The sequence below is a fragment of the Ascaphus truei genome, chromosome 6 (genome assembly GCF_040206685.1).
Source record: "Ascaphus truei isolate aAscTru1 chromosome 6, aAscTru1.hap1, whole genome shotgun sequence".
Classification (NCBI taxonomy): domain Eukaryota; kingdom Metazoa; phylum Chordata; class Amphibia; order Anura; family Ascaphidae; genus Ascaphus; species Ascaphus truei.
In genome coordinates this window covers 69675889-69688488 of record NC_134488.1, presented here as the reverse complement: position 1 = coordinate 69688488, position 12600 = coordinate 69675889, and the positions used below count along the sequence as shown (strand labels likewise).

At 40.6% G+C, this 12600-nt stretch overlaps 1 protein-coding gene across 3 annotated transcripts in view; it reads left to right on the top strand.

The window, feature by feature from the left end:
* EPHA10 (EPH receptor A10) overlaps positions 1 to 12600 on the top strand; it is a 304331-nt gene that overhangs the window by 267297 nt on the left and 24434 nt on the right. For 2 of the 3 annotated variants that reach the window (XM_075604750.1, XM_075604752.1), the window contains exons 11-15: positions 5327 to 5545; positions 5770 to 5831; positions 8459 to 8662; positions 10227 to 10376; positions 10526 to 10719. In XM_075604750.1, the coding sequence (XP_075460865.1) occupies positions 5327 to 5545; positions 5770 to 5831; positions 8459 to 8662; positions 10227 to 10376; positions 10526 to 10719 (829 nt within the window). The remainder of the gene's footprint in view (positions 1 to 5326; positions 5546 to 5769; positions 5832 to 8458; positions 8663 to 10226; positions 10377 to 10525; positions 10720 to 12600) is intronic. The other variant, XM_075604751.1, reaches the window with a different exon arrangement.

Here is a 12600-nt window from a genome sequence, read left to right as displayed (position 1 = left end):
GAATGCTATGTGACGTAACAGCATCACGTGACACCCGTTGCCATGACAATGAGACGCCACGTGACATCATGACAACAAGACATCAAGACGTCATGCGGTGCCACGTTGCCATGACAAGTTGATGCCTCGTGACATTGTGACGTCACAGTGTCCCATTGTCATGGTAACGCTGCACCATTTGCCGCCGCGCTGCCATATTGACAGGAGTTGCTGGGGGAGATGTCCAGAAGATGCCGGGAGACACCACTGAAGGTAAGCGCTACATTTAATTAAAAAAATCTACGGGTTGGCCTTCAGTAGAAGGTGGCAAGCCTGCCCCCAATGTGGCTGTCGACTTCAAAAGAGGAAGTGCTGTGGCTTCCTAAACACTTGCTATAGCAACCCAAGGAAGTATACAAGATTAAAACTCATTAAAACTCATTAAAAAGGGCATAAGGAGTGGGAGGGATGGAGTGTAAAGACTGCAATAAGTATTATCTAATACTACACAGCTGATTTGTTTTTTTTTAAACTCACACATATTGGATCTTGAAGGTAATGCTACTTTAATACATAACTCCTGTTGAATAGAGGGAATTAGTTCTGCAGATGTCTGATGTTTAGCACTGCAGATGATTTGGTATTGCTTTTTTCCCCTAGTTCATATTCTCATTTACCTGCAGCTAGGATGGCATTAAATGATGTTCCTGATCTCTCTTAGAGGCGGCACAAGCTAACATCTGTTCTGAAAGGCTTAGCAGAAACATGAAAACTGTCTGGAAATATGCTAAGTTACTAAATGATTTATTGATTTTCATCCGCTTTGCCGCTGAAAACTTTAAAGCAAATTAATTTCATTCTTTCAACCCTGAAGCTTTAATCACTTGTGCACGCCTAAACTTCAAGCTCAGTTCTTTAGGGCTTATTTTTTTTTAGAAAAAGATAAGTTCATTGGGAGGTTAAGTAGTTGTTTTGGGCACATAGCGAAATATGGAAACTTTAGAGCAGCAGCACTGCAGAATACTCGTATATTTTCTATCACCCTGATGTATATAACAATTGTTGTGTCATTTTCTCCACTTTTAAGACCTGAGCTGGTGTCTGAGCAGGCTCAGTCTGCCTAAAAAGCTTGTACCACATATATAAAGCTTGAAATGGAAGTTTAATACATTTGACACAGACAATGAGGATAGGGTATTATTTAACTAAGAGTCTAGCAGTGGCTTTAACGACGTTTGCATGATACATAGTGACCTTAGTTTCCTTGAGGCATTAGAATGTTGTTATTTGCACACTGATTTCTCACTACCAACTGGACAAAACGCAAGAAAGGGCACTTTTTTTGTGGGGGGGGGGGGGGGTGGAAGAAAAGGGGGGGGGAAAGATAAGAGGGGGGGGGGAAAGCAGCACATGAATGTACAATTTGACACCTCATCATTACAAGTGGAGGGTAATTCCTCCATTTCACACTCGCTGTATAGCAAGCTGGGGCACAGAGAGCTGGAGGATAGGTAGACGTCGGATGGAAATTATAATAATTTGGGTAGCAAAGCAGCCAGCACTTGATAAATACGAGAGATGTATCAAAGCTGCAAAACTTGGACCAAACAAATCGCCAGATATAGCAAAGCAAAAAATCCCCTTGCTTCCTATAGAACGAATTTTCTTTAATATATCTGGTGCGGTTTTTTTTTCCCTCCAGTTTTGCGGCTGGAAATATATCATACCCATTCCACATATTGTTTCCTCTCCCCGTGTGCAATACGGAGAAAATCACTGATATAAGCCTAAATGAGCATGAGAGCTATGCAGCAATTCACGCGAAGGTTTTTTTTTAACACACTTGCACCGTTTTCTGATTCCAGCTGCGTCACTTGTAAGAAGCTTATTGTTAATGTTTCCTACAGACTGCGAAACAAGGAGGGAGAAAAGGTGATGCACAGAAGCGCACTATTTTATACATCCATTCTTATTCTGCGCCTTATGTAACTCCTCTATAATTCCTCCTATTGACATCCGCCAAACCCCCGAAAGATGCACATGTAGCAAACACCCTGTTACACTAAATCACAGGAGAAAAATCAAAATGTTTTTTTTTAGTGCATTTTGCGCAAAATTGCATTAATAGATAGCCAAGATAAAGTCAAGCACCCCAAAGTAAATAACAAGTCACGTTAGTCAAGTCATAGACAGTCAATTTAATTACTTTAAGAGTAAAAAAAAAACATCCAACATTTTGGTGCATACATGCAGATCAGGGCTGCCCTAACGAAGGTTCATGTATGCACCGAAACAGGTGTTTTCTGTGTTTTTTTTTTTTTTTAACTCTTAAAGCTGTTAAATTGACTACATGACGACTAACTTGACTTGTTATTTACTTTGGTGTGCTTGACTTTTATGTGATTTTTCTATCTTGATCAGGATCATTTAATTTCTAGCACCCTCTCTACGCTTTTATTCTTAGACACTTTGTAAATGTCCGTCTCAATTTGCTGGCACTGGATTTTTCCTCTTTCAGTACTTACTGTAATAGATAGCCCCCATGTCCCCGGAACAGTCGAAAGACACTGGAAGACACATGACCAAATGACATAACAATGTGGTTAATATAAAAAGATTAAAACTGTAAAACGGCAAGATTCATCTAAAAAGCAATTTTTTCAAAGCCAATATTCAATTGAAAAAGGAAAACAATTGAAGTTGAATGTTTCAATTTTGTTTTGAAATAGAATATTGTGCGGCATTTATATTGTGCATAAACATTAAGTAAACAAGTCCACCTTCCCGAGCAGAAGAGAACAGTGTGTTCTCTATTTTTGACAGTAAGTTTTTGACAAAACTTTCAAACCCCCTGTCACTATGTAGAATAACTTTGCAATGTACTGCAAGCAGCGTGTTTTTTATGGTGAAGATGATGTCGGTGTCTCCGGGAAACCCTTTACTGCCTGTACACGTTAAGATTTGTTAACCCCTTGTGTATTCGAAGGTCTTGTACATATACACAAGCACGTATATATCTCAACTGTAGGTGAACTATACATGCAGAGACCCTTGCAGAGAGTGCAGGAGAACTACTGACAAGCAGCACATTGAAAAGGATTTGTATTACCAATTTGCTTTTCTCACAGATTTATTGCAGTGTACTTTAGGATTTTCTCTGTGGTATCTATATGTGCAATATGTTGCTTCATTTGTAGAGAGTTATTCTCTTAATCTAATTATAGTACTAGGGTCAGCTAATTAATGTTTAATCCCAGGTATCGCAGTATTTTTCTGACAATTATGCTATTCTGACTAATTAGCACTAGGGTGCAGCTGGCATAGGCTTGTGTAAAACTTTTGTTATTTACTTTGAGAGGTGTTTTGGGTGGAGGTATATTATTTAGGGAAATACCACAGACTATCCCAGTCCGTGGGAACGGGTCTGAAGAAGGGGCGCTGTAGTCCCCGAAACGTTGCCCCCCCTATATTTAACTACCTTGACCTTAACGTGTGTTATACATTGTTCTTTTTTTCCCTCCCCCCTTTTCGTTTTTATTGTATTCCCTCCACCTCCCCTTCTCCCTCGAATGTTTACTTGTTGTTCACCTATTAGGTTCCATGTAAAATAACCTCCAAGCCTTGATTAGGGTTGGCTCTGGATGTGCATTATTTCCTTTAATATATCATTACTATTTCAACATTGACGCTTTTGTCTGTTTTTTCTTATGGAGTGCTGGGAACCACTATATAAATTGGTTATATGTTTTTAAAGTTCTCCCTTTTATTCAAGGATACACTTAGTGAAATACTTATATTAATATTGATGGAGAAAGGCACCAAAGATACCCCTGTGTCTATTACATAATAGTTACGTAGTTCCTGAGATCAAAACCTGAGATTTGTGTCTATGTTTGGGTACAATACACAAATGACATTACTGATGACATAAAACAAATTACATCAGCACAATGACATAACTAATGACATGATCCCATCACACAACACTCCAGATTCCACTTAATCTTGGTCACTCTGAAAATCCAATTTGCAACATTAGAAAAAATCCAAGAGAAGCCCAAGTTCTTCAAGAGTGCGAGATCATTGCTTGGGACGAGAGTACAATGGCCCACAAACACGCTTTAGAGGCTCTCGACTGAACACTTCAGGACCTCAGAGGCAATGAAACTGTGTGTGGAGTTGTTGTTTTTGTTAGCAGGGGATTTCACATTAAGAAACTACAAAATGTAATTGTCAACGTATAAATCTCAGTATTGTTTTTTTAGCATTCAGCAGCCGAGTACTTTCTAGTACTTTCTAGTCTTTTATATAGCATCACAGGGGTAGGTAACCAGACAGTGAAAAAGAGACATGCAAAAAAGGAGAATAGCAGACAGAAATACATGATCTGGGAGACTGCGAGGGAGCTCCCTGTCCCCTCCACCCTAAGTAACCACAACCCCACATAAATACCACACAAATAACGATAAGATAAGGTGTGGAGATACACGGCTGCGGATTTTTATTTAACCATTAAATAATTGGGAGGCGCTACCGTTGCCAGAGCACTCGCTCAAAGGGTTAAAGGTCAAAGGTCCTTGAACCGATGACCCGTGACACCCAAACCGGGCCCAAGTGACCAGGCCGTTGATGCAAGTGGGATCCCGGAATTCACGTTTAAATGAACCCCGTCCACTCAACACTCCCAGCCCCACTGGGCGTTACCAAGTACGGAGCCCCTTCTGGCAAGGATAAGCACACCGCCCCCCAACTGCCTCAACACCTTGCCCCCTTAGGGGTAACCCAAAATTGGACATCTCTCCTCTTTGATGGAACTTCAGTCCTTATTCTCATATTTCTTCTTTAGTTTTTCTTTTTATAAATTTCAAGCTGTAACAACCACATCATTAACAATATACGCAAAAAGGGAGGGGTGGGGGTGAATTGCTGGAAGGACGCGGACTGACCATGTGCCCTTCCAGCCGAACAACATAACCTCCTCCCTCCCGCCCCCTTTCCTGCGTCACCCCAATCACCTGAAGGCAGGGGGGGGGGAGAGAGGCCAAGGAATGGGGGGATACTAGTTTTGTCTACTGGGCAAAAATACTTGCCCAATTGGATACAATATAGCTGTGGGATTAGGCTTACTATAGTGGCCAATAGAAAGATGCATCGGGTGAAGATTTTGCATCTTTCTATTGGTGACCCTGCAGCCATATTTGTAGTTTTTTTTGGAACTGGTTTTATACCCCAGAAGTCAGGGGACCACAAATCCGCTCGAAGATACCTCAACATGGTTCAGGTAAACGAAAAAAATAAATAAAAAGGGGACTATTGTTATAAAAGTCTTCTGCTTGATGTGTTTCAGGAGAGTTTGGTGAGGTTTGCAGGGGTTGCTTAAAGCTGCCAAGCAAGAGAGAGCTTCCAGTTGCTATACAAACCCTCAGGGCGGGCTGCTCAGACAAACAGAAGCGGACATTCTTAGCAGAGGCCAGCATCATGGGTCAGTTTGACCATCCCAACATCATCCGCCTTGAAGGTGTCATCACCAGAGGTACGGACTTCCTGGGGCTCGTTCCCATGGGAGGTCAGTGAAAGCGCTTGTCTCTGTTGCCTCCATATATCCATGGAATGTCTTAACTTTTTAAAATGGGTGCAGTTGCTGAACTTTTGTAATGTTTTCAGTGCCTACTATAAGCATTGTCAGGGAATGAGACAGTCTGGAATACTGTGCACAAATTATACTTGATGGTACTGGAAAAAAATGCTGATTGGTACAGTGATAGATGCTAATCGCTTGCTTGTTTATAGGGAATACGATGATGACTGTAATGGAATACATGGGAAACGGAGTACTGGATTCTTTTCTGAGGGTAGGTACAGTACCGTCCACATCATATCAGGATAATAAACATGCATGTAAGGCAATTGTAGAGGAAGTCAACAGTTATCTTCTTAGAAAGCAAAAGAATTAAGGTTTATGAAGAAGAGATGTATTGATCCAGGGTGAGATATGATTAATACTGGAGTTGGGCAAACACAATTCCATTGCAAACCATAATTGGAAAGTCCAGATATCAAGAAACTGTCCTGCGCTTCAGTGTGTCGGCGTTTAACGCACCATGAATGGTGTCACAGTCAATTGGAGCTAAATGTGAGGGAGCTCAGCATGGCCACTGGATTGACCTGTGCAGGGGGATGTAAAATCCTTACCTTACTGCATCTCTGGTCTGGGACTCGCTCACCTCCGTCGCTCCTGCGTGCCGCCGTCTGTGTCATTCAATGGAAGGAAGGAACTTCGGCGCTACTGCGCATGACTGATGCAAAAAAACTCCCGGATGTTCTTCAACCAACTTTATTGATAACACACACTGGGGCTACACCACGATCTCGAGTTCGTCTCCGAGACGAAGCCCTATCCTAGAGGGTGAAACGCGTTGAGGGGGAGATCGTGGTGTAGCCCCAGTGTGTGTTATCAATAAAGTTGGTTGAAGAACATCCGGGAGTTTTTTTGCATCAGTCATGCGCAGTAGCGCCAAAGTTCCTTCCTTCCATAATTGGAAAGTGTTGTAATGTGTATGACATAAACATAAACAAAGTATCTCACACAGTGTAGCATTAAAAAGGTAGAATTCGGCTGACCTCCTTTATTCATTTTCAGCTGCTATGTTACTGTAATTCATCAAGTCCTGTTAAGCACTCAATTAACTTATACTTTTTAAAATCTTTTAAGTAATAGCAAAGCCACAGTGTTTAATCTGGATATTTTTGCATCAAATTAATTTTATTACGTTATTTCATTTGCATGGAGAGAATAAAAATGTTCTCAATTTCAACACTCGAAAAAGTACTTAAACAGTAAAGGACAAATACACACAAAAACAGAGTCATTGTGATATGGAAGAGAAATGTTCAAAAGAGAAAAGAAACAAGCGTAAAAAGACTGCGAGTTTAAAAGGATACGATAGAGTCCATAAATAGTGGTTTCTTTTGATGGGTGCCGCGCCGGACAGCAAATGGGTTCGTTCTAGGCCACTTGAGTAGTTGAAGGAAAGGGGTTTCCAGTGCGCACAATCTCATTTGTGAGTGCAATACTTCTTCTTGCTCAAAGTGCATCATACAAAATTACACAATTGTGTGTTTTTTCTTACCATTTTTTTACCGAAGAGAAATGTTCACCTAAAGTCACGGAATTCCTTAAAATCACAACATTTGCTTAATGCTGGGGCTATAAATAGGACACACCACCATGTTTTTCTCACTATCTGGCGATATTTCGCTGTTGGCTTACAAAACTGAAAATTAGCTTTCCATGCTTGGCAAAACGTTGTAAGGAAGCGCAATTGGAAATAAAATGCTTAAAGATGTCAGACTGCATCTCTAGTCGGGAAAAACAAAAGGTGCAAAGGAGATAGAGCAAGACTGTCAAACACGCTGGAGGGGGGGAGTGAGAGGGGGTGGGGTGACGCAGCTGCCAGGTAGTAGTGTTGCGCGAGCTCCGGAGCAGGCAGACAGGCGGGCGCAGCAGAAAAAGTTTGCGCTCCCCTGGTCGAGAAACTTCCCTGGATGGGGAGAGAGGGGATTTAGGGCGAGACAGTTTGGAGGGAGAAAGAGAGGGCATAGAGAAAGAGGGGATGGGGGAAGAGAGAAAGAGGGGATGGGGAGAAGAAAGGGATTGGGGGTTGGGGGGAGATTGATACCAGCGACGTTTCCATATTTTTAGTAAGGAAAGCTCAACAAAAAAAAGTGTAACCGTAGGTCATAGGGAATATTTATTTACATTTTTCCTGGTGTGGCCCGAGTCTTGCAGTCGGACTTAAGAATTGGCCCCCAAGCTATTCTGAGTTTGATGGGCCTGAAATAGAGGGTAGGAGGAAGGCAAATAAAAACAAAATATCTGAGCATTTTTTCCAGTGCTGGTTATGACAGAACAGAAAGAGTAGTTACAAGGTAATTCAATTAGGATACAAGCTTCAGGATACAAGATTGTGCAGAGGCCATTTTTTATCTTAATTGAGCTGCTTCTCACGTTGTTCTGTTTCTTCTTAAGGGTTTAGGAATCTCCTTCGTGCATTAGGTTGTTCCAGAATTGTAACTGGTAATGTCTCCTCATCATTTTTGCCAAGAGTTTTATTATGTAACAAGCAATGCTCTTTTAATTCCGCACCTTCCACAAAATAGGCTATTTTTTTCTTCTGGTGCCCATTGAAACTGCTGCCGCGATTATCTTGTATCCTGTTTTCTGCATCTTTTGTGGGGAGGGGGGTTTCATGAAAAAACAGGATCCCGTAGATTTTTTTCAAAATAACCATAGCAATGAATTAAAACAGCTCTGACATTAAGTTGCATCAGAGGAGCAGGGGTTCAGTTTGTATTTTAGAAATCTTCTTATGTTTGAATGCAAAAGTAAAACATATTCTGACAATCCCGGCACTTCCATGTTATTTATTTTCTTCACAGTTTTCTTGAAGTTCTTCACAGTATTTTTTTTCCTCTTTAGAAGCATGAGGGACAGTTCACCGCCTCTCAGCTGATAGGGATGCTAAGTGGGATAGCCTCAGGAATGAAGTACCTGACAGAGATGAGTTACATACACAAGTGTCTGGCTGCACACAAAGTCCTGGTGAACTCCAACTTAGTCTGCAAGATATCCGGATTCAGACAGCTGCAGGAGGATAAACTTGACACAATCTTTACCACCATGGTATGGAGCACAAATGTATAAAGAATTGGGGAGCCAATCTGCTGTTTATATTGCATGTACATCTATATGTAATATATCTTCATCATCATCATTGTCTTCAGCCCATATCGACCCACTGCTGGATGAAAGCCTCCCCAGTGGCATATACAACCCCAGGTACTGTGATTGCAAGCCTCCCTTCTCCATGTTGCTCCAACCAGGGCCGCTTTATACATTAGGCCAACCAGGCACAGTGCCTAGGGTCTACAAACCTTTTAGGGCCTACAATATTTCACTTGAAAATTTTACCTAAACAAAAAAAAAAAATCACAAAATAAGAGAAAACAGCAAATTTTAATTTAAAATGCCTTCGAAGTATCGATACCTTTAAATATCAAAACAAAAGTATCGATGCCAAATATCGCTAGTATCGAAAGAAACAAGCAAACGATGAAATTAGCATAAAAATTAGTAAACATATCGGACACATAGGCCTCTAGAAATAAAAGTGCCTAGGGCCTACGAAGGTCTTAAAATGGCCCTTGCTTCAACACATGTTCTGATTTCATCTCCCATCTTATTTTCGTCGTCTTGGTTTTTTAATCTCTCTTGGAATCCAGTTGAGTACCATCTTTGTCCAACGATGGTAATTTTTTCTTGCGATATGTCCGCCCCACTGCCATTTTAATTTCTTAGATTAATCTATCTACAGTATATACTTTAACCAAGATGTACATTGTTCTTCCTCTTCATACACACAAATAAATGCTGTTCTGCACATATACATGCACAAAGGGGACAATATTGTACACATACATACAAAAACAAGGAGATTATTCTATACATACACACTCTACACTGTGATGTTTCTGGCAGACCCATAGGGGGGCTAGGTATAAATAATATTTGTTATAAAACGAATTGAAATCGTGTCTTGCATCAAAAAATGTCTCACCTAAAGTCCTTAGCGGTATATATCGTTATGTCATTATTTATGTTCCCACATTTGGCGCACTTTTTCCTATGCTTTGTATGGTATGTGTAATGTTTATGCATATAAGTGCATGAATGTATTGTTTGTGTCTGCTTGCATTTGTCTTTTTCACCAAGGAAAACCTTGCAGATTTATTTCACGCAAAGAGAAGACAACTGCACCAGTTATAGGCGTAACCTTTGATACATCTCATTATAAAATCGCTCTGGCACTCTACTCCCCCAACTCCTCCTATAACCACTTCCCAAAACTTTAACGGCGCAAGTGGGGCAAATAATGGAGCAGAGCAATTACGCAATTTGCACTGGATGTGGAGAAATGCTTTCGTTTGGGATATTTGTGATACATAACCCGCCCCCCGCTCTCCCATCTGCTTTTCCCCCCAGGCTGTAGGATCATTCAGGAAAGTGAAAGAAAGGAAAAAAGTGTAGGTCTAAAATATCAGATAACAACAATGGGTGCAGAGCTGTAAACAAAGCTTATAAACCATCCATTGAATGCAATAACGTTATGCATAAACTGTCTGTGTGGTTGTCGAGTGTGCATACATTTCAGTAGCTTTGTGCAGCATTGTGCTTTGCTTAATTTCAGGGTGGGAAAAGCTCAGTGCTATGGACAGCGCCTGAGGCCATCGAGTACCATCGCTTCAGTACTGCCAGTGACGTGTGGAGCTTCGGGATCGTCATGTGGGAGGTTATGTCGTACGGGGAAAGGCCCTACTGGGACATGTCCAATCAGGATGTGAGTTTGTTTTATTCTGTTATACATAGACCATGATGGCAAAAGCCTTATTTCGACATTTGAAGACCTTAAATGCAGTGTATTTGTAGCAACCTAATAATGTTGAAAATTAAGCTATTTTCTTGTCCTATGTGGTTTCACAATCCTAGGTCATCAAGGCCATAGAGGATGGATTTCGTCTGCCAGCACCAATGAATTGTCCACCTTCCCTCCATCAGCTGATGCTAGACTGCTGGCAGAAAGATCGGAACGACAGACCAAAGTTTACCCACATCCACAATATCCTAAGCAAACAGGGCCAAAGTCCTGACAAAAGCAAATCCACCACTTCTACAACTACCAGGTGGGAGATTGCAGCTCATGTTAATCATTGTTGTGGATTGAGTGTTGCTTGCAGAAAATGTGCTAAAGTAGAATACTACTTGAAAGATGTAAAAGGGATGAGGTCCTGTACTGCACTGGTCCTGGAGATTACCTCTGGGGTCAATATACTGTATACTGCTGGTAGACAGCAAGCATCTTATTTGCTTGCCTAAGAAGCATATGTTTCCATGAATTCACCACAGGGCTTCAGATGTAGCCTGAGTTACATTACCCTGCATGTGTGACAACTCTCCCGGCATACAGTGGTAGGGTTTCCGTAAAATCAAATGTTCAAAACATTCTCAACTCCTTCTGCACAATTGATCTTGGCGTGTACATCAAGAATTGATCATGGGTTTACAAAAGGTCTCTCTTTAATATTATGAAAGCACATTATGCACCCTAAATATAACTAAATAAATCAAGAAATCACTGCACATGTTCCATACTTGAATTGCTCCTGGATCCACTTTCAGATATCAGTCTACATATATTGTAACATAATTTATTGGTATACAAATATAAAGCTATTTATCAAAGGCCTGCAGTGTAAAGCTGATGGTGTGACTCAGAGTCAAAGCAATGACTCTGAAAGAAATAACACTGACTTTGAAGCAGGGGAGCTTGGTTGAATTCCCAGTATTAGCTCCTTGTGCAAGTTACTTTATCACTATGCGCCTCAGGCACCAAACAGATTGTAAGCTCTATGGGGCAGGAACTGTGCAAAATTATATGTATCATTCTCTATACTGTACAGTAACTGTGACGTTCTTTGAGTCCCATCGGGAGAAAAGTGTTATGTCAAGTTATTATTATGAAATTGGGCAGCCGTAGCGCCTGTGTTATCAAAGAAAAAAATCCTTTTGTTTTTCATGGGACTTTTTCTTTGATAAATATCTTGCTAATGTTGCACCACTTTTGTCCTAGTTTTGCAGCCAACATACTTTAATAACATACAATCCATACAGTTCCTTGACATTTTCTTCCACTAGTTAACTAAAAAGCTGATCTGTATGCTAATGGTTCTGTGACTGCACTAACATTAAGGGTGTTCCGGTATACATTTTTTTTCACATTTAACAAGCTATACAAAATCATTATGCAGCAATACTGCTTGTTTGTAGTGCCAACATTTACTGTTTATATTTATCCCTTTGCTAGAAATATCAGTCTGCTAAGGTGCAGAAAAACAGATGTATTTCACTTGTAAGATCTAGAAACCGCACCATTCAGTGGTTTAATGCCCATTCCGCCTTATATTGCCCTGTTGCTTCAGTGTTCTCTAAATCTGTACCACTTGTTCATGTATTATGCATTACCAGAGTCAGTACATCCACAATGGCCCTCAGGTCTGAACAGTACACAAATTCTTTTCCCAGCTGGAGCATTATCAAGTTAAGTTGAAACTGAAAGATTTTCAGAATAAGCCAGAACTGAAATGATTATCCCTAACGCAGTGCTGATGGTGCACTGATGCTGCAATGGGAACACCTCTATATCGTGAAGACCTTGTATTGATCCATCAGCAGGCAAGCAGGAAAATGACTACAATTTCTTTTCTTTTTTTAGATGTTCTAAGCTATACGGAAGGGTCTTGTGGCTCCCGTTCCTTTAGTCTCTGGGAATCGTAGTTAGAGGTCAACTATTTTTAGAGACACATTGGAAATTCCAAGTATATTTCCAATGCTTCAGTATAAATATTGCAGAATACATTAACTTAGACCATACTAGCGAAATTATTACATTTTATTACCATATAACTTAATATTTTCAAGTGTTTTATCCATGTAATATATCACATAGCATCCATTCACTGGTGTATCTAACAATTAAATAATGATCGGAATGACAGACCAAAGTT